The sequence below is a fragment of the Pongo pygmaeus genome, chromosome 21 (assembly GCF_028885625.2).
Source record: "Pongo pygmaeus isolate AG05252 chromosome 21, NHGRI_mPonPyg2-v2.0_pri, whole genome shotgun sequence".
NCBI classification, from domain to species: domain Eukaryota; kingdom Metazoa; phylum Chordata; class Mammalia; order Primates; family Hominidae; genus Pongo; species Pongo pygmaeus.
In genome coordinates this window covers 29,911,125-29,936,432 of record NC_072394.2, presented here as the reverse complement: position 1 = coordinate 29,936,432, position 25,308 = coordinate 29,911,125, and the positions used below count along the sequence as shown (strand labels likewise).

Below are 25,308 nucleotides of genomic sequence, written 5' to 3'. Positions count from 1 at the left end.
AGAACAGGCTGAGGAAGGAGGAACCACAGGCGCCCTCCAGCTGTTTCAAGGAAGGTTCCTGGAAGATGCTACATAACAATTCTGTTTATATCTCATTAGCCAGGCTTAGTCACGTGGCAACACCTAGAAGCAAGAAAGGCTGGGAAATATACTGTTTCTGCTGGGTTACCGTATGCATGACTAAAAAGAGAGTGCTCTGTTCTTAGGAAAATGAGAATAGACTGGGTTGGGGGAGGACAACCAGCATTGGCCACACTGCAGCCCCACAACCTCCTCATGCTTGATGTGGCTGAAATAAAAAGAGCATCTCCCCCCAACATTTCCTTTCCCTTAGTCTTGTTCCTTTTCTGTACCCCATACCCTAGCAGAGGGGCAATTCTGTGGGGTGGGCTCACTGGCAAGGGGAGGTCTCACCCAAGTTCAGTCAAGAGTGAGCAGAGAGAATTGTACAAGGAAGCTGAATTTCCAGGGGTCTGGAGGAAACACTGAAAACCCCAAACAGAAGATGTCCAGGTGGAACAAATGCAGCTGAGAGTTCTTGTCCAAGGGGACAGAATGTCAGCAGAGTAGGACACAAGGGCAGGTCTGTACTGAAAGCACCAGGGGCAAAGTCACCCAGCCCTTCATCCGGCTGGCCACCAAGCACATCAGCTCCACTCTGCCTCCTGCCTGTGCCACCCTTTGCACTTTTGTCTGTACCATCTCCTCCACCAGGAGTGCCCTTCCTGCTTCTCCATGTGGTATACTCTCAGCCACCCCTCAGGCTCAGATCCAGAGCCACCTCCTCCAAGAAGTCTCCACCTGTCTGCTGGGAACCCTCACATCACACTGGGAGAAGAAGCCAAAAGTGGGGGGGTCAGTATAGAGGTGTGGGAGGTAGGTCCAATCCTGGCTGGACCTGGCTTTGGGTGTCATTTGGGACAGGGTATTGGGGAGTTTCAGCAGGAAAGTGGGACCCCAAGGCTTTCTTTTCATGAAGGAGGAGGCACCAGCTGTTGACAGAGCAGCAACAGCAGGGAGCCACCAAGGCTGAGCCTTGAACCCTGGGCCACCAGGCTCCTGCAGGCAACTGGGAGCAGCTCAGCCTCTCACACTCCCATTTCCAGGGAGGAAAATGATGCAGCCTGAGGCAATTGGCCACATTGAGGAAGTTCAGCTGGGCGGGGCAGGCAGAGGAATTCCTGGAAGGAAGCTCACCCCTCAGCACTGGGGTAGAGGGACACTAGAGACACAGGTGGCCCAGGAGCTGCCCACCTCCTATCCCCATGAATCAGCAGGTGGGCCCAGGTGACCAGCTGGGAGCCACCCCTGGGTGCTCAGGTACCACGCTTCTGGCCCAGCCTCCTGAGCTGTGGCACAGGCTAGAGCACGGGCCCACAGGGTCTGCATGGGGCAGTGACCTGTTCTCTCTAAGCTTCAGCTTTCTCATCTGTAGAAAGAGGGTGAAGAGCCCTTCCCCACCATGGTTGTGGTGAGGGTAACTGAAGTGTCAGGGTAGGGGACCCAGCGGGGCACCAGCACACCTGAGGTTCAGTCAACAAGGCCCACTGGTGAAGAAAACCTCGCCCACCCTCCCGTCCCTCCTGAGGCAGGTGGTGGAGGCACCTGCCCTCCCCATTGTGTGTGCATGAGTGTGTGTGTGCATGTATGTGTGTGTGTGCATGCACGTGTGTGTGTGCACGCACATGCATGTGTGCTAAGCTCTGGAGAACAAGCAGCCAGGCTTGGGCAGGAGCCCGGGGGCAATGGGGGACATGCAAATTTCTCTCCACAGCCCCTCAGTGCTGACAGACTGAGGTGGGGGATGACATGTCTTAGAAACAAACTTCACCCTCTGCCCTAAAACTGCCTGCTGGTCTGCCACATGGGGCCAAGCAGTGGGTACTTGGAAAGAGGGCCCTGCTCCTGCCTTCCAAACCCAGTAAGTCTTCTTGAAATCCCCATGGAGGGGACCTGGGGCCAGGGGACTCCCCAAGCAGACACAGCACCCACACAAGGGTCTAAGGGACCCCTTTCTCCCCAACCGCCTGAGGTAGGGATGGATGTGGACAAGTAGCTCAGGGCTGGGGCTGGCCTAGGTGGAAGGTTCAGAAGCACAGAAGGCAGGATGTGCCCGAGGGGCGGGACATGGGGTTGGAGGCTAGGGCTGGGAAAGAGAGTTTGGGAGATCAGCCAAGGGCAGTCCACGCCTTGGCTCTTCTCTAGGTCATGGGGAGCCACGGAGAGTGTGGGAGTGGTGATGGGATGGCACCCGATTTGTGCCTTTGAAAGTCACCTCTGGTTGCAGATAGAGATGGATTGGGGGCAGGGCTGAGAGGAAGGACATCTCATGGGAGGGGAAGACCCTGACCACAGTCCAGAGGAAAACAGCAGGCCTGGGGAGAGGCTGCTCCTGGGGAGGACCTACTCAGAGCCTGATTCTTCCCCGTGCTGCCCCACCCAGGGAGATGCAGGAAGCTGGTGAGGTCAGTGGGTGGGGCACAACCATGCTGGAGAGGAGCAGGAGGGAGATGGGAGGGCACAGAGAGGTGGAGGGCAGGGACTCTGAGGACACTCATCCATGCCCACCTGGACAATTGAATCGAGCTTCCTCTAGTGTGGAATGTGGGCTCACTGGGGCTATTTGCTATCCTTCTCTCATGTCAGACCGGACGCGGCCCAAGGGTGGGGTCTGTGACTCCCTCATCAGACTGAGGGGGGCTGAAATGTAGGGGTGGGGGAAGGAGGGAGCTTCCAAACAGGAAGGTTTGGAGGGCGCAGGCACTGAGGACAGGGGATACGCCCCCCATGAGTCTTCACCCCTGCTGGGAACCTGCTGCTGCGGCCCTCAGAGACGAGCCCATATTTGGAGCTGGAGGTGGGGACAGAAGAAAACCAGGTGGAAGGGAAAAAGAAAAAAGGGGCAGGCATGAGTGTGAGGGGCCAGACCCTGGAGCCCCCAGGACATGCACAGCAGACACACACTTCAATCCCTCCTGGCTCTGCTCAGCCTCAAACGAGGTACAGGCCTGCAGGCCCTGACCAAGGACTCCTGTTACACACAGACAAATGCAGACACACACTCACACACAGACATAAAGACACAAGATGCAGCAACACACACACATAATACAGAAACACAGTCACACACTAGCACACACACAGACACAGTCAGACAATCCAAGAAACACACTCACACATGAACACAGACATACAAGCACAGTCTTACACATACAAAGACACACTTAAGCACAGACACAAACACACCAACAGATGCACAGACGGACACACATAGACGCACAATGGGAGGCGGCCTGTGGAGACTGCTGATTGGATACCACGCTGGCTTGGTATCCAGAATTGTTGGTGCAGCGCACACCCCATGCCTGACCTCATTAAGGAGGCCCTCTGGGGCAGTGGCCCTGAGAAGAAAGGCAGCAAGCCTAGGGAGGTGACACTGTAGCTGGGGAGCATTTTGGCTGGGCAGAGAGGAGGAAGGAGAGCATTTCAGGGAGGGAAAATAGCCGTTGCAAAGGTTTGGAGTGGAAGAGCAAAAGGGATGTCCCAAGAACTGTGCCTCATTTGATGGGGCTGTGGGGCACTTCTCTGACGGGCGGCCTTCCCAGGCACAAAGGGAGGTGGACTGAGAAGCATCTGGAACTTCTGTGGGGGCACATGGGGCAGAGGGGAAGGGGAACAGGCAGAACGAGTCAGCTGCCTTTGAAAGCTCCTCGAGGGACCTAGCAGAAAGTTATTCATTCATTCATCCGTTCATTCATTTATTTATGACAGGGTCTCTCTGTCACCCAAGCTGGAGTGCAGTGGTGTGATCACACTGCAGCCTCAAACTCCTGGGCTCAAGCAATCCTCCACCCCAGCCTCCTGAGTACCTAGGACTACAGACGTGAGCTACTACACCTGGCTAATTTTTAAAACTTTTTAGAGACAGGGTCTCCCTTTGTTGCCCAGCCAGCTTCAAGCCATCCTCCCGCCTCAGACTCCCAAAGCGCTGGATTACAGGCATGAGCCACGGTTCCCAGCCCAGAAAGAGATCTTCACCCCACAAACCCCCTATTTGGAGGCCAAGTCCCAGCATGCCCAAAAGGGCCCCGGTTAGGACAAGAAAAAGGCTGTGAGCCTCGGAGGAGAGGCTGGGTGCCCCTTGGTGCGGAGTGGTCCCCTTGCCGGGCATGGGGCCTCAGTCTGTGAGACTCCTCGCCTCGGTCGTCTGAACTTGAGCAAAGACAGAGCTAGGCCTAGCCTGGGGACCCGAGGGCCTGCCCTCATCCGCAATTCTGCCTCTTTTCTGGCCACTGAGGACTGGGCTAGGGAAACTGTAGGGGCAGTGGGGGTGGGAGGAGAGAGGGTTCTGGGTCAAGGGACTGGAGGGGTCTGGGTCAAGGGACTGGAGGGGTCTGAGGCAAGGAAGTGGAGGGGTCTAGGGCGGGCCCTTCCCCCTCAGCTGTTGGGCCCTCGCTGAAGAGGCCGAGGCTGAGCCCCAAGGTGGGCCTGTGGGGACGGGGCAGGGGAGCCCCTCAGCAGCTGGACCGCAGGAGGCAGACGAGGGTCTGGAATTCCTCTTCCTCTCCCTCCACCGCCCCCTCTCCCTTCTCCCACCCCCTGGGCTGCTAGGGGAGCGGGGGAGGCGCAGGAGGGGCTCAGGGAGGGGCCCTGGACGCGGGACCAGGCTGGGCCCCTCGGCGGAGGCCCGCGCAGGCAGGCCCCGCCCCGGCCTCGCACATCTGGGCCCGGAGCGCGGGCCGACCCGGCGGCGCAGGCGGCGCGGCCATCCGGCCTGGGGGAGGGGGCGGCGGGCGGGCGGGGTGGGCGGCGCGAGGAGGCGGGAGGCCTCAGGGCCGGGCGCACGTCGAGGACTGCGGCCGCCGCAGCAGGCACGGCCAACGGGCTGCGGGCCCGGGATCGCGGCGGCTGGACGGGGCTCGAGCTGCCGGGAGGGCGGAGGTGAGTTGTGGGGCGGGGGCTGGTGGGCGCCCCGAGTGGAGAAAGGCGAGGAGGTTTGCCGTCCCGGGCTGTCGGCTGAGACCCCACCAAAAGCCTCCAGACTCCGGGTGTCTGGTGGGGACAGATCTGCAAGCCCCTCTCTTCAGCGAGGCTGCGGGCTCGGGAAGGCACTTGGGGCAGCGACCTTGGTCTCCCACCTGGGCTTCGGGGGACCACCTCCCCTGTCCCTCGCACAGCTGCTCAGAGGCTTAGGCTGGAGAAACTCCTGTGTCTTAGGGGCTGGCAGGACTGGTGTGGGCTGGGGCCCGCTCCAGGGAGCCAATTTGGGGGACCCGGTGCCTAGGTCTGAGGTGGAAACCTGAGAGTTGAGTGTATGTGTGTTGGAGGTGCCTCAGGGGTTCCAGGCCCTGTGGTCCCGAAGCGCAACAGAGTACTGAGTGGTCCGGTGCCAGGGTCTGAGGCTGGGACCTGGTCTTCCGGGCCAGCTTGAGGTCCAGGTGGGGTGGGGTCCAGGTTCCCGCTAGAGCAGTGGAGCCTGTCTGTGAGGCTAGCGTGTGTTGATGAGAGAGACTGGAAGGGAGTGAGAACGAAACTAGGGACTCTCCGGAGAGCAGACGCAGCGCAGGAATCCCAGGCGAGAGGGGTAAATGGGGGGCTGTGGGCAGAGCATGGGAGGGGCTCTGTTGTTTGTGAACTGGCTGCTCCCATGATGAGGACCCAAGGGGGTGCGGCAGGATGTATGGAAAGCAAAGATGAGGACAGGGAGGGGCCATGGGAGGCCATTTCTGTCACTCCCTGCCCCAGCGCAGGATGGGGCAGCCACCTCACTCAGCCACACATGGTCCCATCTTCTTAAGGGCTCCTCTCCAGAACAGAGTCGGGCAGCCCTTTGGGTGCCGTTTCTGATCTGTGCTTTGGGCCCTGGTTGGCCCAGTCTGTGGCTTGGAAGAAACGCCTGTGGCCTCACTTAGCCCGCTGACGGAGTCCTGTTCCATTACAGGGCTGGCTGGGTGCTGAGCAGAGAGCAGCAGGCGGAAGAGGCAGGGTCCTAGTGAGGAGGGGAGCTGGAAGGACCTGGGTGGGCTCTTTGTCTACACAGGCATTGTGTGGAGCCTTGGAACCCAGAACACTGCATTCCCATAGTGCTCCTGGGGACATGAGTACCCAGCTGAAACACCCCACCCAGGAAGAGATCCTCCGAGGAGTCTATCAGGCAAAGGGTCGGGCCCCTGCAAGGTGGCTCACGCCTGTAATCCCAGCACTTTGGGAGGATGAAGTGGGAGGATTGCTTGAGGCCAGGTGGTCGAGGCTGCAGTGAGCCATGATTGTGCCACTGTACTCTAGCCTAGGCAACAGAGCAAGACCCTGTCTCAAAAAAAGGAGCAGGGGTGGGCATGGGGGCAGGGTTCGTCCTAGGCTATTGTAAGACCAGGGGATACTCTGGGATGGGAGTCTCTGGTTGTGAGTTCCTGCTGGGCCACACCCTATCCTGGTCCCTAGTGACTAATAGGCCCTGCCTATTGGGTAGAAGTCAGGGCCAGGGGTCAGGGTGAAGCTGATGACTAGAGGTCAATATGAAGCCAAGAGTTAGGGGTCAGTCCATGGGCAGGGTTAGGGATCAGGCTGGGGCCAGAGTTTGGCATGTGCTTGTAGCCAGGAAATGGAGTTCCTTTCCGTGTAAATCAAACTGTCCCACTCAATTACTCTCAAACCCATAGGCACCACCAGTCTGAAATTAGTAGGCCCTTGAAGCGGGGCTCAGCCTCCCCTCATTTTCAGCTGTGGACTCTGCCCAGACCTAGCTTTTGGGAACTGGGCTTGTCCCGTGTTCTGTGGTCAGCATTCTCCTTAAGTGTTCCTGGGTGTGTGTGCTCGCTTGGCAGTCAGCCACCTCTTGGCTTACCTCCGCCTCTCGGGGAATCCATGGGATCCTCCTTCTTTAACACAATTTTTCTTTTTTTTTGAGACAGGGTCTCACTCTGTCACCCAGGCTAGAGTGCAGTGGTGTGATCATGACTCACTGCAGCCTCAACCTTCCAGGCTCAAGCAGTTCTCCCACCTCAGCATCCAAAGTGGCTGGGACTCTAGGCATGCACTACCACGCCGGGCTAATATTCGTAGTTTTTGTAGAGATGGGGTTTTGCTGTTGCCCAGGCTGGTCTCGAACTCCTGAGCTCAAGCAATCCACCCACTTTGACCTCCCAAAGTGCTAGAATTACAGGCATGAGCCACCACACCTAGCCTTTAACACAAATTGATTTAGTTCCTACCTCCTTCCTTAAAGAACTCATGATGACTAGAATGCGATTCTCAGTAAGACCAAAATATCTAACAAGAAAATTCAGAATCCACATCACGAAGGGAAAGAACACTGCTCAAACCTGCCCACCTGCCTGCTTTTATCAACACCTTGCATATCTGGACTTGTTAACATAAGCCCTCTGTGTCACCCATTCTACAGGAAAGAGCACTGAGGCACAGAGATGTGGCATGATGCACTCACGCCAGGTGCCATAATAGGCTCTTGCCATCCCTGAAACCCCAGCATAGGGGCACTCAGCATATCGCACAATGAGAGACGGTAGATAACTGGACAAGCTTCCGATAGCTGGGAAGAGTACAGGCCCATGGTTTGGATGTGGAATCCAGTGTAGAGTGATGACTCAGTCTTTTTTTTTTTTCCTTGAGATGCGGTCTCGCTCTTCTCACCCAGGCTGGAGTGCAATGGCGCGATCTTGGCTCACTGCAATCTCTGCTTCCCAGGTTCAAACGATTCTCCTGCCTCAGCCTCCTGAGTAGCTGGAATTACAGGCGTCTGCCACTACGCTCGGCTAATTTTTGTATTTTTAGTAGAGACAAGGTTTCACCATGTTGGCCAGGCTGGTCTCGAATTCCTGACCTCAGGTGATCCACCTGCCTCAGCCTCTGAAAGTGCTGGGATTACAGGAGTGAGCCACGGCGCCCGGCCCAGAGTCTTTTTTTTCTGATGGTTCTAGGTTGTTTCTCCTCCAGGTACAATAGCCTTGGTCCAGAAAATCCATTCATTCATTCAACAAAGTGGTTCCCCAGTGCTTAGCACAGAGCCTGGCATGAAGAATCTCGATAAGTGTTTGCTGAAGAATCAGAACAACATACAAATAGGGCTGCCAGCTCCTCCCTCGAGACCTTGATCCAGTAGTATGCTGGTTAATGGTTTCCAATCAGCTCTGGAAGAAGGATAAAATCCTGATTTGTAGTGCTTGCCAATTTCTGTCGTGTAAATACTCCCAGCCATGACTGATTTCAAGCTACCAATGTGATGTCATTGAATGCAGAACTGGGAAGAGATAGAATCAGCTCGCATGAGCTGGCGGGACCCACCTCAGCATCCCACTCCATCATCCTGAGCTGGGCTCCTGCCCCTGGCTCCTAAGAACCCTCCCCTCCCCTCTCTGTGCTTTCCCTTTTCTCCTCAACAGCCAGCTGCTATATGCGTGCCCACAACCAGCACCCATCCTTCTTCTGATTCTGATTCCTGAGCATCCAACTGTGTACCTCCAATGGTACAGAGGACAGCAAGAGTGTCTGGAAATCTCCATGGTGCTAGCCATGCAGGAGAATCCTGGACATACAAGAGTGTGTGGGAGTCCAGGTGTCTGTCCACAGTGGGGCTGGTTTGTGTGAACTGTGTTAGCAAGGGTGTGTGCCTGTGTGTATGGGCATGCCAGAGCCAGCTCTGTGTCTGCCTGTGTTCTATAGCAAAACTTTCTGATTGGGCTGCTGGTGACAGAGAGGGAATGCATTGGCCCTATGTAGCCTCCCCTTTTGTTTAGAGGAGCAGCCAGGCCCACCAATGAGAACATAGTGTCAGTGGTCTACAGACTGGCTGAGACACACTGTTGAGCAACACTTCTCAAACTTCAAACTTCAAACCTGAATCACCTGGGAATTTTGTTAAACTAGGCCAGACGTGGTGGCTTACGCCTGTAATCCCAGCACTTTGGGAGGCTGAGATGGGCAGATCACCTGAGGCCAGGAGTTCAAGACCAGCCTGGCCAATATGGTGAAACCCCGACTCTACTAAAAATACAAAAAATTAGCCGGGCATGGTGGTGCATGCCTGTGGTCCCAGCTACTTGGGAGGCTGAGGCAGGATAATCGCTTGAACCTGGGAGGTGGAGATTGCAGTGAGCTGAGAACTGAGATCACGCCACTGCACTCCAGCCTGGGGGACAGAGTGAGACTCTGCCTCAAAAATAAATAAATAAATAAATAAATAAAAATAAAATACAGGTTCTGATTCAGCAGGTCTGCGATGGGGCCTGAGGTTCTGCATTTCTAACAAGCTTCCAGTTGATACCAATGCTGCTGATCCTCAGCCCACACTTTGAGTAACAAAGCTGTTGATGGTTTGGAATATCCTGTCTATAGCCTGGCTCCAGAACTTCACAGACAGGATTGAGCCCCTCCCATCTTAGAAAATAAATATTCTTCCTCACCTCCCTTCAGCTGTAGCACCCTCCAACTACTGCCCTCACATGCATTCCTGATCTCAGCCAAGCTTTTCAGAAATTCTAGCTCAATATGATTGCGTCACTACACTCCAGCCTGGGCAACAGAGTGAAACTCCATCTTAAGAAAAGAAGTTCTAGCTCATGTGACCTCTTGCTCACTCCTCACCTAAGCTTACCTGCCTTGGGCCACTAAAAACAGTGTTTCCAGTCTCATCTGAGGACCTTTTACAGGGATCTAGCTTTACCCATCTCTTGGTACAATCTTCATGAGACCATGGGGAATCTCAATCTCCTTGGCCAGTATATGTTCCTCTGTTCAGCCTTTAAATGTAGGTTCTCCTCATGACAGAGTGACACCCTATCTCAAAACAAACAAACAAAAAAGGAAGGCCAGGCACGGTGGCTCATGCCTGTAATCCCAGCACTTTGGGAGGCAGAGGTGGGCGGACCACCTGAGGTCAGGAATTCGAGACCAGCCTGGCCAACATGGTGAAACCCTGTCTCTACTAAAAATACAAAAATTAGCTGGGCATGGAGGCACTCACCTGTAATCCTAGCTACTGAGGAGGCTGAGGTAGGAGAATGGCTTGAACCTGGGAGGCAGAGGTTGCAGTGAGCCAAGATCGTGCCATGGCATTCCAGCCTGGGCAACAGAAAAAAGAAAAGACAAATTGAGTCATGCCCCCACCCCACCCTGCCACCTCAAACCTTTCAAGATTTGCTGTTGCCCTTCATATAAAATCAAACCTGAAATAGGGTGCACAGGCCCTGCCTGCAGGGTAAGCCCAGCCCAGCCCTCCGTCCAGACTTACCATGTCCCCTTCCCACCCCGCATTATCCAACTTTGACCTTCCTAGCACTCAGCAATGCTTGTCATTTCAAAATCACTTGGCTGATTATCTCCTCCATCAGACTGTTGGTTTCTAGAGCAGGGACAGTGTCTCTCTGGGTCACTGATATCTCCCAGCACCTGGCACAGAGCAGGCACCAGAAAACATTTAGGAGGATCCTGATTCCAAGAAAGTAAAGCCATTTTTTGACAGAAGCTGGGAACTGTGGGACTTTAGATGAGATTTAAGGAATTACTGTTAATTTTGTTAGACATGAGAATGGTGTTGCGATGACATTGTTTAAAACGTCTTTATCTGTTGGAGAGATGTATTAAAGAGTTCACAGGTGAAACAACATGATGGCTGGGATTTGCTTCAAAGGACTCCAGCTAAAAGTAAACAAATAAAATAAATAAGCATTCAGATGAGGGAACAAAGGGACAAATAAATCCCACTCTGCTTGTCTGTTCCTGTTGACAGCTACAGGGCCTGCAAGGATGTTGGCTGTCCCGGAGATGGGCCTGCAGGGGCTGTACATCGGTAAGAACCCCCACCACTCTGCCCTGACCCATCACCCACTCACCCAAGCAGGCACTGAGACCCACCTACAGGTTGTCCAATGTACCTCTCCCACAGAGCTTCCCAACAGCCCTTCTGTGAGTGTGTGTGTGTGTGTGCGTGTGTGCAGGGCAGGTCTGTGTTTACTGGACCCCCCTGTGTGTGCAGGAAGGGTCTGTGTGCACAGGTCTGTGTATGTGAGTATGTGTCAGTATGTGTGCACACAGGACTGGTCTATTCACAGGACCCCCATGTGTATATGTGTGTGGGCTGAGTGCATGTGTGTGTGTGCCAGGAGGGTCTGTGCACACAGGAGTGTATGCATGTGCATGTGTTTTGTTCAGGCTCTGTCCACAGGACCCTGTGTGAGTGTGTCAGTGAGTGTGTGTCTCTGCGGGCAGGTCTCTGTGCACAGGACCTGTGTACGGGAATATAGTCTGCAAGTGGGCACACATGTGGAGAATTCTGCGTGTGCATGGAGGGTCTGTGTGCACAGGAGTGTTTGCATGTCCATGTGTTTTGTTCAGGCTATGTGCACAGGAGTCCGTGTGAGTGCATCAGTGAGTGTGTGTCTCTGTGGGCAGGTCTCTGTGCACAGGATCTGTGTATGGGAGTACAGTCTGCAGGTGGGCACACATGCAGAGAATTCTGCATGTGCTTGTGCGTCTGACCATAGCCTGGTCTGGGAGCAGGCTTGGGTTCTCTGCAGGGGTGGGAGGCCGGAGGCAAGAGGGACACTCCTCAGGAAGTCCATTCACAAAGACCTGGTGGGCTGGGCCCTTCCTTCCTGCCTCCCTTCCCAAGCTCGAGCCACAGCAACTTGGCCTCTCAGGCTGCAGCTGGTGGCAGGGCCAGAGCCTGCCCTGGCTGCCTGAGGAGAGGGAGCCCTTGAAATGTGGCCACTTTGTCCCTGCCCCTCCAGCACCTCAGACTCTGGCCCTGTCCAGGCGCTTCCCAGAGTCCCCCTCATGCCTGGCCCTTTGCCTGTGTTCCCAGGTTACCCCCAAGGCCAGGGAGAGTGGAGACCTGCCTGGCAGCACATGACAGGACTGTGGCTGAGGGAGCACAGGGCCTGCCCCGGCTCAGCCTAAGGCGAGCCCGACCTGCCTGATTTGTCCATGGAGCTTCCTACCAGATCTCACTCTCCCTCCCTAGCCAGGCTTCCTGGCCTGTCCATGGATATCAAGGCCGCCCCAGTACTCCTCACATGCCCCTTAGCAATGCCCAGTGTGATGGTGGCAGCTACCAGCCAAGCAGGCCCTCCTGCCCCATGAGCTGCCTGATCCTCGGGGCCAGGCCTGGGGCTGTCCTCCAGGGCTACTCCACTCCCTCCCACCAAAGGTCCAGCTCAGTCCCAGGCGTGCAAGAGGGTCTTGATGGGGCCTCCTGCCCTGAAATGCTGGCTCAGGGTGTGTGTATGTGTGTGGGTGGGGGGTGGGAATCAGACTTCCTAATGTTGTGGACACCCCCAGTTCAGTACTGGGCTATCTCTATGAGTGTGGGAGGAGGTGCTGCCCCTCCTGGATCCTCCTCAAGCAGCCAGCTGGGCCTGTCTGTGGCCCTTGTGGGCATGGGAGCTGCGGAGTTCCCTCAAGTCCTGATTAGAACCATGTGGCCCAACTTTAGGGTGGAGGGGGGCAACCCCACCTCCTAGCCAGTTAGATCTGTAGCTCCACCTTTTGAAGGAGGAGGGCTTCTCTCTCCTCTACTCCCTCCCAGGAGCTCACCTGCCCTATCTCCCCTGCCCTTCCATCTCTCTGGACTGAGTCTCCCTGCCACACAATGCTTTTCTGTCTCTCTCCCCTCCCACACTGTGTGTCAGAGGGGCCCTAGTGGGGAGACAGTGAGTCCCCAGAGAAAGCATGGGTCACCCGCTAGGGAAACGTTGCCTCTGATAGCAGACCCTCAGCTCCTGCCCCTATATCATGCGTGTCTTTCCTACACCCCCCCAGTCCTCCTCCCCAGCAGACAGCTCTTTGCCTTAGCCCAGCAAGGACTGATGGAGAACCTTTGGGTGCCTGGCTTGGGGCCCCGCTGCCATCCCTACCCTGCTTGTGCCAGGATGAACTGCCGTCTCTTCTCTGCAGGCTCCAGCCCGGAGCGGTCCCCAGTGCCTAGCCCACCCGGCTCCCCGAGGACCCAGGAAAGCTGCGGCATTGCCCCCCTCACACCCTCGCAGTCTCCAGTAAGCCCAGAGCAGGGATCAGGTGGTGGGTGGCCTGGGTGGTGTGGACAGGGTCGTGCCTGGCAAAGTCATGACAGGGCCTCAGCTAGGAAGGAGGAGAAGATGGGGGTACCACCATGCCTCTTGTCCCCGTACACTCCAGTCATGTGCCCCCCAGAAGGATTGACCTTGGGTGGCCCTGGACTATAAGGGTAACAATTCTACTGAGAAGGTGACCCCCTAACTCCCAACCCCAACACACAGGAGGCACCCACGGCCATTGCAGCTGGCCTGGCTGAGGCAAGTGTTCCTCTGAGCATGTGGCTTTTCTAGGTCCCCAGGTCCCCAGAGCACTGCGCCTCCTGTTGACCACAGCCCACCTTAATCCAAGTCATATCTGAAGGAAAGGAGACGTGTTGCTAAAAAAAATAGTCCGGAAACCATTAGCTTGGGCTGGGCACGGTGGCTCACACCTGTAATCCCAGCACTTTGGGAGGCCGAGGTGGGCAGATTTCTTTGAGCTCAGGAGTTCAAGAACAGCCTGAGCAACATAGCGAAACCCCATCTCTACAAAAAATACAACAATTAGCTGGGCGTGGTGGCGCACACCTGTAATCCCAGCTACTCGGGAGGCTGAGGGTGGAGAATCGCTTCAACCTGGGAAGCGGAGGTTGCAGTTAGCCAAGATCGCACCACTGCATTTCAGCCTAGGTGACAGAGTGAGACCCTGTCTCAAATAAAAAGGAAACTACTAGCTTGAAGTATCCAGGACACCACCTCCCCACCCCCAAGCTCCCTGGGTCACCCCACCTGGATGACCTTGCCCTGGTGATCCAGCTTAGGGACCCCCTTATTCTTAGGGAGTCCAGCCCTGGCATAGAAGGCACACACTTCTCTGGGGACATGCACGTGCCCTCTCCTCTCTGCCACGGAATCAAACAGTCTGGTTTGTGTCACTGTGGCCACAAAGAGCAAGAGGATAAAATATATACACTGGTCCATGTGCTGTAAAACTGCCTGGAGGAGCAAAATTTCTCCCAGCTGGGCCCAGACTAGTGGCTGCCTATGAAGATGGTGTGAGGTGGGGGTGGGGCTAAGGCAGTCCAGAGGGAGGGTGGGCAGAGGCTGGAAGTAGGAAAGCAGGAGCTTGAGCCAAACCCTGCCTGGGGCTACCTGAGAGACACGTCCAAGGCTCAGCCTGGAGCCTGGAGGGCAAGGGAGCCCGAGCAGTTGGGCAGGTGGGGTGGGCCAGGTCCAGGGCAGGTCAGTGGAAGGGAGTGTCTTCCCCATGCAGAGGAAGCGTTGGGGCTGTGGGGGATGGGGGTGTCCCTGCTGGCTGCTTGCTAATTCTAAGTCTTGCACTTGCAGAAGCCCGAGGCCCGAGCCCCCCAGCCGGCCTCCTTCTCTGTGGTGGTGGCCATTGACTTTGGCACCACATCTAGTGGCTATGCTTTCAGCTTTGCCAGTGACCCTGAGGCCATCCACATGATGAGGTGAGGGCGGCTGGGGTGGGAGAGTGAGGCGGGGAGGGTGGGGAGTTCCTTATACCTTGGTCCCAAAAGTACTGTCACCGAGACACGGGGTCTCCTTGGAGGCCCTGCCACCCCTAGTCTGGGGCTCCCCACTGCGGCAAAAGTTGGAGGATGGGCCCCAGGCCTGGGTCCTTGGCCTCAGCTGGAGCAGCTCCCAACCCTCTGTAGGAAAAGTCAGACTTTGTTTTTAATTTTGAATTTTTTTGAGATATAACAAACATAATAAATTTACAATAAACATAACAATAAAATATGCAAATCTTTTTTATTTTCCTTTTTTTTTTTTTGAGACAGAGTCTCACTCTGTCGCCTAGGCTGGAGTGCAATGGCATGATCTTAGCTCATTGCAACCTCCACCTCTCGGATTCAAGCAATTCTCCCCCCTCAGCCTCCCAAGTAGCTGGGACTACAGGCATGCGCCACTATGCCTGGCTAACTTTTGTGGGGTTTTTTGTTTTTTTGAGACGGAGTCTCACTCTGTCGCCCAGGCTGGAGTGCAGTGACGCGATCTCAGCTCACTGCAAGCTCTGCCTCCTGGGTTCACACCATTCTCCTGTCTCAGCCTCCCGAGTAGCTGGGACTACAGGCGTCCGCCACCACATCCAGCTAATTTTTTTTTTTTTTTTTTTTTTTTTTTTTTTTTTTTTTTTTTAAGTAGAGACAGGGTTTCACCGTGTCAGCCAGGCTGGTCTCAAATTCCTGACCTCGGGCGATCCGCCCGCCTCGGCCTCCCAGAGTGCTAGGATTACAGACGTGAGCCACCACACCTGGCCTTTTTTCTTTTCTTTTTTTTTCTTTGAGACAGGGTCTCGCTCTGTCACACAAGCTGGAGTGCAGTGGTGTGATCATAGCTCACTGCAGCCTCAAACTCCTGGGCTCAAGCAATCCTCCCACCTCAGCCTCCTGAGTAGGTAGGACTACAGGCAGCACCACCACACCTGGCTAATTTTTTTTTTTTAAATTTTTTTTGGAGAGACAGGGTCTCACTGTGTTGCCAGGGCTGGTCTTGAATTCCTGGCCTCAAATGATTCTCCCACTTTAGCATCCCAAAAATGCTGGAATTACAGGTGTGAGCCACCATGCCCAGCCCACAAATATTTTTCTAAGCTTGTAGACAAACACACACATATACAAACATGTATGTGTTTTTTAAGTAAAAGTGAGATATACAACTTGCTTTGTTTTAAAGCTTCAACACTATTTTGTAGATATTTCATGTCAGCACATACAAAGCTACCACTTTCTTTGAACGGCCTAGTATTCCATAGTACAGATGTGTCATAATTTATCCATTCCCCTATTGACAGTTTTACGGGTTTTTTTTCCTCCTCTTATTTTTCACTATTACAAAAAGTGCAGCAGTAATATCCTTCTTTGAAAACTTGTGCTGCAATCTCTATGGGGTAAATTCCTAGAGGTGATTCCTAGGTCCAACATCTCAAATCTTTTTTCTTTTCCTTTCAGAAAATAAAACATAATAAAACAAGAAATAAAAATAAAAACAAGAAAATGAAGGTTCTAAGGGCTGAGTTGACAAGTCACACAGCTGTTTTGAAAGACATGTTTCAAAAATCCATTCAGATGTTGTTGGGTTTTGTGTGAACACTCCCCTTGGGACCTCAAGACCCCAGTCCTCTGAATGTGTCCTAGAGGGTCGGCAGGCAGTAGGTGAAGCTATAGGAGACCTCAAAGTTCTCAACCCAGACTGGGATGGGAGGTAAGAGGGGCTTCCCAAGGCCTGGAGACTGGATGGAAGGGTGAATGGAGAGATAGACAGACAAATAACTGCTCCCAAAATACATGGGACTTGAGCTTCGTGAGATTGGACTGTCCTTCCTTCCACATCACAGGAAACTACAAAGGCTCTGAGCACTTACAGCCCTCTAGGAGCTGCACGGCATCCCAGATGTCTTGCTGATCAACACACATGGCTGAGGCCATGGTGGGGCTAAGGACACATCCAGGAACACTGTCTCTGTCCTGTGGAGGTGACAGTCACAGGAAATAACTGGGGGACATTCCAGCCTCCTCCCAAGCTCTCTCTTCCCACCAGACACCAAGCCCCTAACATCTCTAGAATATCCATCTACTTCTCTCCATGGCCACTGATCGTGCCAAAGTTCAGCCCCGACCTTCTCTCACCTGGATGGCTGCAATATCCTTTCTCCATGCTCCCTTCCCTGCACTCTGTTGCTCCATGGGAGCCAGTGACCTTTCTTTCTAAAGTCAAATGTGGTCATACGTCTTCGCTACTTTAAATCCACGAAGACAGAATTCTGAATGGCCTTCTGTGCTCTTCATGATCTCACCTTAGCATTCTTGTATTTTCTCCTGCTGCCTATGGAGCCGACCCATAGCTAGTTCTCCCTGCTCTTTCACATCTGGAAGTTTTTGCACATGCTGGTCCCTCTGCCTGGATTCCCACCCAAGAAGGGAGGGTTGCACTGACTGCCCTGTGCCTTCGCAGGAAATGGGAGGGCGGAGACCCGGGCGTGGCCCACCAGAAGACCCCGACCTGCCTGCTGCTGACCCCGGAGGGCGCCTTCCACAGCTTTGGCTACACCGCCCGCGATTACTACCATGACCTGGACCCCGAAGAGGCGCGGGACTGGCTCTACTTCGAGAAGTTCAAGATGAAGATCCACAGCGCCACGGTGAGTCACAGGGCTCCAGACAGGGAGGCGGGGCCAGCATGGAAAAGGGCAGGGCTAATGGGGGTGGGTGGGACAAAACCAAAACATGTGATGACCGGCCCGATGGAGTCGTGGCTGAGAGGGGGCGAGGCTAAAGGGAGATGTCGGACTCCGGTGTGCGCGGAGCTCAGAAATGAGGTGGAGGCGGGGCTAATGTGGGTGGGGCTAATAGTGAAGCTGGGGTTGCAGGAGGGGTGGGGCTAAGGAGAGGGGTTGGGGCAGAGCTAATGTCAGATTGGGGCAAGAGTGGGACGGTGGTAAAGAGGAGGGGAAGCTCCAGGAAACGGGGTGATTTTAAGAGCGAGGTCGTCAGGAAATGAGTGCCGAGCTGAGGCCTCCTGCAGAGCCGCCCTGTGTCCCTGCCAGGATCTCACCTTGAAGACCCAGCTAGAGGCAGTAAATGGAAAGATGATGCCCGCCCTGGAGGTGTTCGCCCATGCCCTGCGCTTCTTCAGGGAGCACGCCCTTCAGGTGCGCTGCGGCCCCACCTCTGCCGACTGTGGCAGGGACCCCCTATTTTCCCCTCATCCGAAACCGCTCCCCCATCCCGTCCCCGACATTGGATGGGTAGACACCGCCGGAGCTCAGAGGTCATCTTCTCCAGTACCCTCCTCCCTTTTTGTCTGGTAGAGCCTGCACCAAGCCATACTGATGGGAGGGGGGCCTATTCTTCCAGCTCTGCTGGGAAGTCCTTCCTGTGGTTTGATTAGTACCTCCAGTTCCGCAGAAGGCTGAAGACCACCCTCCCTCCAAGCCAGCTTTCCTCTCACTGCCCCCTCCTGTACCAGGAGCTGAGGGAGCAGAGCCCATCGCTGCCAGAGAAGGACACTGTGCGCTGGGTGTTGACGGTGCCTGCCATCTGGAAACAGCCAGCCAAGCAGTTCATGCGGGAGGCTGCCTATCTGGTGAGGACGTGCAGGCGGGCCCGAGAACACTGCTCAGGAAGGGCCAGGCTTGTCCCCATGCTTGCATGCACCCCACCACCCTTGAGACCACAGAGTCATTGTGGAAAGAACTTCAGCCTGCTCCTGATGGGAGTTTGTAGAGTTGCTCCCACCGGGAGAGGGAGTGGGCCTGCAGGAACAGGAGACAGAGGGACAAAAGACACAGCCCAGGCCAGTGTAGAGAGTGCCTTAAGTCAGGTGTCCTAGAAGCAGAGCCCAAGATGGAGAGTCTTTTTTTTTTTTTTTTTGAGACAGTCTTGCTCTGTCGCCCAGGCGCGATCTCGGCTCACTGCAAGCTCTGCCTCCCAGGTTCACACCATTCTCCTGCCTCAGCCTCCCGAGTAGCTGGGACTACAGGTGCCTGCCACCATGCCCGGCTAATTTTTTGTATTTTTAGTAGAGACGGGGTTTCACTGTGTTAGCCAGGATGGTCTCAATCTCCTGACCTCGTGATCCGCCTGCCTCGGCCTCCCAAAGTGCTGGGATTACAGGCGTGAGCCACCGCGCCCGGCCAAGATGGAGAGTCTTATATGTGAGGTCTATTGAAGAAGGTTTCTCAGGAGAAAGGCGAGAGAGGGAGGCGGGACAGGAGAAGGAGCTATGAAGGATGTGGTCTTGGCTGGAGTCTAGCCTCAGGTTTAGCCTCAGCTAGATCCCATGGGGAGCTGCAGAGGGAGAACTGTAGCACAGAGTTGGGGCCGGCTTCTTGCACATCCGTATCGGTCTGTCACTGGTTCTGGGGAAATGGGAGGGAAACCTCTCCAAGTGAGGCCATTCCCATTCAGCTGAGGGCAGTTATCCAGAGGAGGTAGCAGCTGTGAGCCAATAGCAGCCAACACTCACAGTGGCAGGCAGGGCACCCAGAACATTCACTTCACTTGGCATCAGTATTTTGAGGGACACCCCCACCACTGCCCACCTTTGTTGGTTCTTGAGCAGGGGAAATAGGACTATGAAATAAAGGGAGGCGATTCTGGCCAATGCATACAGGTCTTCCTACCACTGAGATGCTCAAAGGTCTAGAGCAAGGAGTTGTGGGGGCTCCAGTGGAGACAGAGAGGGCATAGCCTCAAGACTCATTTCTTGGTCGTAACCCTGGAGCCTTGGATACAGACCCTAGGCTTTCCAAAAGGGATCTCAAGCCTGCCTGTAGACACCCTGGAGGGGCCCCCAATCCTCCCATACCTATGGGCCAGGCATGACCCAGGGCCAGGTCTGTAAATGTCTACACTTTTCACTGGAAGGAGCACAGTGACATCCCTGTGCAAGGATCAGGACGGAAGCAAGGCTGTCCCCAGCCAGAACAAACACCTGCTCCCCCAGCGTCCCCTTGCCTATTTCCCCACCCTCCTTCTTCTCACGCTATTCCCTGGCTGCTCAGGAAAGTCTGGCCCTGGGGAAAAGTCTCCATTCACACCCTTATCCCTCTCCCCTATCTGGTCAGAATCTGGGGAACCCTACAAAACCATAATGTACTTCCCACAGGGATCCCCTGCCCTGAAGGAAATAACTCCAGATCTCAAGTGTTTTTCTCCACCCAATTGGCCTGTCTTGGTGCCTGGAATTTCAGCTTCCTCCCTGCTGTATCAGATTCCCTGGGAACAAAGTTCTCCTGGAAGTGGGGTGGCCTATGGCTACTGTCTGACACCAGCCTAGTGGAGAAAGAGGGTTCAATGAGCTAAAACGGCTCCCCACCGCCTCCTCTGAGCCACCACATCCCCCCACATTGTGCTAGAGTCTCTGCCAACACCCCCAGCCAGCGCTCAGCTGGCCACTTGTACCTGTGAAGGGGAACCTTGCTGCAGCCCCGCTATCTTGGGAAATTTGAATGGGCAGATCCCAGGGGTTCTAGGTCTGCATTCTGTCTAGAGTCTTTTCCTGCTGGGCAACTTGTTGGCATATTTGGCCAGGGCCATTCCCTCCCCAGCCTGGTCACAGCGTGGCTATGAGGCAGCTCCAAATTTGTGCAGCACAGAGGGGCCTGAGAGGCCTAACATGGGTGGGGTGTGATGGAGGAGGAGGTGGGAGCCCCATAGGCCACGGTTCCCCACCTCACGGTGCCATCTTAGGTGTGACAGCCCACAGTGCTGCCTGACCCTGCCCACCACCCATCCCCAGGCTGGACTAGTGTCCCGAGAGAATGCAGAGCAGCTACTCATTGCCCTGGAGCCCGAGGCTGCCTCGGTATACTGCCGCAAGCTGCGCCTGCACCAGCTCCTGGACCTGAGTGGCCGGGCCCCAGGTGGTGGGCGCCTGGGTGAGCGCCGCTCCATCGACTCCAGCTTCCGTCAGGGTGAGCTACCTCCAGGGACACCACCCACCCTTGGAGGGTCAGAGGGTCACTGAAGCCAGAAGCTCAGCCATGTCTAGTATGAAGGGGAGGGGGTACCCACCCTGGAGGAGCCCAATTTGAGCAGGCAGAAACATGCCTGGTGGAGCCCGTCTGAGGGAGGGAGGCACAGCCCTGCCCAAGGGCAACCTCGTCTCAGGGTGGGACATGCCCTACCTAGGGCAGCCCAATCTCAGGGTGGAGATTTCACCTTGCCCTAGGGGAGCAAGGTCTGAGGAGGGCAGGACTCCGCCCAGCCCTGAGTCTGAGGGTTGGGGGAGACACAGCCTACCCCAGGAGGAAATTGCTGGGGTACTGACAAAGGAGGAAGTCAGCCCACTGCATCAGCTGTCCCTTTCATTCCCCTCATCTTCCCCGACACACATCAGCCCCAAGCTCCTGCTGCCACGACCAGGCACCCAAGTCAAGGACAGCTATGGTCATCCTCCCAAATGCCATCTCCCAGGGCAGGGAGAAGCCCTAAGTCCTGAATCCCCTCTGAGACTCCAAAGACCTACCTGCCTCCGCTCCTCCAAACCCCTCTAACCCTGATTTTGCCATTACCTGAGACCTCCTGGGTTAAAGGAAGGCCCTGTGTCCATAAATATTTCCCCCCAGCTGTTGGATACAGGGTGGGAGTTTGGGGTTCAGGATTGCCCTCTCCTAGTCAGGAGCAGGTTGGAGTTTCAGGAGCACTGGCTGCTCCCAGTGCCCATGGAGGGCCTGGGCAGGAGGATGGGAGTTGAACGCCATAGCTGGAGCACCTCCTTCTAATCTCACTCCCTGCTGTCTCCTGACCCCCAGCTCGGGAGCAGCTGCGAAGGTCTCGCCACAGCCGCACGTTCCTGGTGGAGTCAGGCGTAGGAGAGCTGTGGGCAGAGATGCAAGCAGGTAGAGGGAAAGGGGGATGGAGAGTTATCCTTGGCCCCTACGGGGCACCATATACTGATGGGGGGAAGGGCATGTTTGCAAAGCCCGTCTCTTCCTCCTCCATCCGCTGTACCTAACCTGGCCGTCCCCTCACAGTCACCCGCACCCCCACCCCACTCACAGCGGCGCCCCTAACTCCCACTCCTCCAGGGGATTCTCCGCGGACGCTCGGGTGGAGTTGCAGAGCCTCTGGAACCATTTCTCCCCCACACCCTGCGCCCATATGTGGTGGTCTGAGGTTCAAGCACCTGAAGCCCCTCACGTCCCTCCCCCGACCCTGCAGACAGGCCTTGGGACCCGGGGCAGGGCTGGAGGCTGGGCGAGGCTGGAGGGGGCGCAGGGCTGAGGGTGCGAGGCCGCCCATGAGTGTGTGCCCGCGCTCGCCGCCGCAGGAGACCGCTACGTGGTGGCCGACTGCGGCGGAGGCACCGTGGACCTGACGGTGCACCAGCTGGAGCAGCCCCATGGCACCCTCAAGGAGCTCTACAAGGCATCTGGTGAGTAGCCAGGCGGTGCCCCGGTACCCAGCGCGACCCGGGCTCCGGCCCTGCCACCGCCCCCTGGCGGCCCGGTGAGCGCTGACGCCTCCTTCGCCCCCTGCTCCACCCCAGGGGGCCCTTATGGCGCGGTGGGCGTGGACCTGGCCTTCGAGCAGCTGCTGTGCCGCATCTTCGGCGAGGACTTCATCGCCACCTTCAAAAGGCAACGGCCGGCAGCCTGGGTAGATCTGACCATCGCCTTCGAGGCTCGCAAGCGCACTGCTGGCCCGCACCGTGCGGGGGCGCTCAACATCTCGCTGCCCTTCTCCTTCATTGACTTCTACCGCAAGCAGCGAGGCCACAACGTGGAGACCGCTCTGCGCAGGAGCAGGTGGGTCCTGGGCCCGCGGGCTCAGGCAGGGTTTGCCGACCCGGGAATGACCGTGCACTGGAGGGTCCCGAGCCCTAAGGAACGGTGGGGGTCTGCCTGATTCATCCCACATATACACTAAGCCAGCAGGGCGTCGGGGTGGGGCGGCGGGGAGCGGCGAGTGAGTGCCCCAGCCCAGCAGGCTCCACCCACGGAATCCGCTGCCCGAACTGGGGCAAGAGAGAGAATCATGGCGGGGAGGCGGCAATGCCTATCTCCTCCCAGCCTTCTCTACACCCCTACCCCGGGCCCTGCCGGCCCATGCTCCTTGGTTTCCCTGCACCAAAGCAAGGGGAGGCCCCTCCCAGGACCTCGTACCTGGAACCTGGAGCAGGCTGGCAACTAAATCCCCTGAGTGAGTAGGGTGGAGATAAGGGACTAACATCCAGCAGGTCCAGTCCTCCAGACACCACGTGCAGTCGGTGCCCAGGCACTTCTGCCTGGAGGCAGAGGTAGAGAATAAGGACCACGGACCCCAAACTGGGACAAGCAGCTGGGCCCTGACCGATGGATCTTTGCCCCTTTCACCACCAACAGCGTGAACTTCGTGAAGTGGTCCTCACAGGGGATGCTCCGAATGTCTTGTGAAGCCATGAACGAGCTCTTTCAGCCCACCGTCAGCGGGATCATCCAGCACATAGGTGAGCACCTGAGCTTGGTCCCCCACCCGCCCCCACATAAACAGATGCGGAATAATTCCCCCCCATCAGTGCCTAGAAACCTCCACACATCCATACACTGGGATGAGACCTAGAATCATCTAGAACACCTGGGGGATGAAGTGCAGTGGTGATTAAGAGCTAGGGGGTTGATATGTAGTCTTGCCAAGGCAAAAAACTTCTGGTGCCTCAGTTTCCCCATTTATAAAATGGGGTGATAGTATTGGGTTCTCAAAACGTTATCACACGGATAAAATGAGCTGAAGTACCTAGAATGAGCACAATGTCTTGCACACAATGTCTAGGTGTTTAATACGTGTAAATGCATATCCTTATCTCTTGTCCTCCACGTCGTGGTGGGAGAGAAGTGGGGAGCGTGAGTGTTGGGGAGGCGAAGCCCTCGAGGACTCCCGTGAGCTCTCAAAGAAAGTGCTCAAATGGCTACTTTCTAGTTGCCAGGCGGGTACAGGCTAGGGAGGGGAGGCACCGGTGGCCGCCTAGTGGTGGCCTCAGTGGCTCTCTCTCCCCCGCCCCTTCTCCTCTGCCCCCTTCACCCGCGTCCCCCCGTCCTGTCCCGCAGAGGCGCTGCTGGCACGGCCGGAGGTGCAGGGTGTGAAGCTGCTGTTCCTAGTGGGCGGCTTCGCCGAGTCAGCGGTGCTGCAGCACGCGGTGCAGGCGGCGCTGGGCGCCCGCGGTCTGCGTGTCGTGGTCCCGCACGACGTGGGCCTCACCATCCTCAAAGGCGCGGTGCTGTTCGGCCAGGCGCCGGGCGTGGTGCGGGTCCGCCGCTCGCCGCTCACCTATGGCGTGGGCGTGCTGAACCGCTTTGTGCCTGGGCGCCACCCGCCCGAAAAGCTGCTGGTTCGCGACGGCCGCCGCTGGTGCACCGACGTCTTCGAGCGCTTCGTGGCCGCCGAGCAGTCGGTGGCCCTGGGCGAGGAGGTGCGGCGCAGCTACTGCCCGGCGCGTCCCGGCCAGCGGCGCGTACTCATCAACCTGTACTGCTGCGCTGCAGAGGATGCGCGCTTCATCACCGACCCCGGCGTGCGCAAATGCGGCGCGCTCAGCCTGGAGCTTGAGCCCGCCGACTGCGGCCAGGACACCGCCGGCGCGCCTCCCGGCCGCCGCGAGATCCGCGCCGCCATGCAGTTTGGCGACACCGAAATTAAGGTCACCGCCGTCGACGTCAGCACCAATCGCTCCGTGCGCGCGTCCATCGACTTTCTTTCCAACTGAGGGCGCGCCGGCGCGGTGCCAGCGCCGTCTGCCCGGCCCCGCCCTCTTTCGGTCCAGGGGCCTGCGGAGCGGGGTGGGGCGGGGGAAACGATGGTTCTGCAGTCTGCGCCTCTTTCCACGCCCTCCGGCCCCGGGGAGATGAGGTCATGGGAGGGTGGGTGGGGACACGCCCAGAGACTGGCTTTGGGATTGGGCACTGGTCCGCTGACTGCCAGGCTGAAGGGACCCGCCAAGGACTGAACGGGTAAGAGAAGAGGTTTGCAAGACAGAGCGCGCAGCCCGGCAAGGGGCATGTGACCCCGAAGGAAGAACGCAACAGAAGAGTCCTGGTCTGAACTCGGCCGAGTAGGAGTGGGGGTGGGATGGCAGGAGGAGCCGCAGGAGGAAGGTAGGTTGTGCAGGGTCTGGACCTGCAGGGCTGAAGTTCACTCATTGATGGACTCGGCCCGAACCGGGAGCCAGGCAGAAAAACCCTGTGCTGTAGGAAAGTGACTGGAAGTGGACTCCAGGGGGACAGGTGTGGTAGCACAGTCCTGGTGTGGTGCTGACCACCCAAATATGACTGTGAATTGTGGAAAGGGCAGTAATCTCTAATGGGGAGGTGGGAATATTGTGGTGGAGGCAATTATGAGGGGATATGAGGGTAGCATTTCTTTCGAGACAAAACACCCATCTGGGAAGGCCCCAAGGGCAGCTTATGAAGGACCCCACTTGCACCCCACCCCAGCCATGGAAGGGCAGCTGGAGGGTGGATGGGGAGCCCAGAGGAAGCACTGAGGGGTGGTCCCAGCTCTGCTATTGACTCGGTGTGCCTTTAGGACATTCTCTGACCGCCCATGGGCCTCAGTTTCCTAAAGTGTGAAATGTCAGGCACTTCCCTCCAACTGTGACATGCAACAGCCCCACCTGCCTGAGAGCCCTGAGGTGACAATAAAACATTTATGCTCAAGGGGAAGCCACAGCCTGCTGATATGGTTTGGAGACCCTAATAGTGGGAGGAATGCAGGGGTTCCCGGTGCTAGAGAGAGAAGGGAGAAAGCTTTCAGCTGTGCATAGGGAACTGACCAGAAGGGGGTGCTGCTGTCTCCCA

At 56.5% G+C, this 25,308-nt stretch overlaps 1 protein-coding gene across 2 annotated transcripts; it reads left to right on the top strand.

The window, feature by feature from the left end:
• Positions 1 to 4,821: 4,821 nt before the first annotated feature.
• On the top strand, positions 4,822 to 25,173 carry HSPA12B (heat shock protein family A (Hsp70) member 12B). 2 transcript variants are annotated; one of them, XM_054467944.2, is made up of 13 exons: positions 4,827 to 4,941; positions 10,745 to 10,804; positions 12,910 to 13,007; positions 14,355 to 14,479; positions 16,986 to 17,172; positions 17,578 to 17,682; positions 18,000 to 18,116; positions 20,274 to 20,448; positions 21,289 to 21,375; positions 21,807 to 21,911; positions 22,026 to 22,284; positions 22,861 to 22,964; positions 23,563 to 25,173. In XM_054467944.2, exons 2-13 carry the CDS (start codon positions 10,762 to 10,764, stop codon positions 24,216 to 24,218), a joined length of 2,061 nt encoding a protein of 686 aa, XP_054323919.1. In that variant the 5' UTR covers positions 4,827 to 4,941; positions 10,745 to 10,761; the 3' UTR covers positions 24,219 to 25,173. The 2 variants fall into 2 exon arrangements, with proteins under 2 accessions (XP_054323922.1, XP_054323919.1); XM_054467947.2 differs by lacking the exons at positions 12,910 to 13,007; positions 14,355 to 14,479 and having other exon boundaries at positions 4,822 to 4,941.
• The last annotated feature ends 135 nt before the right edge of the window (positions 25,174 to 25,308 follow it).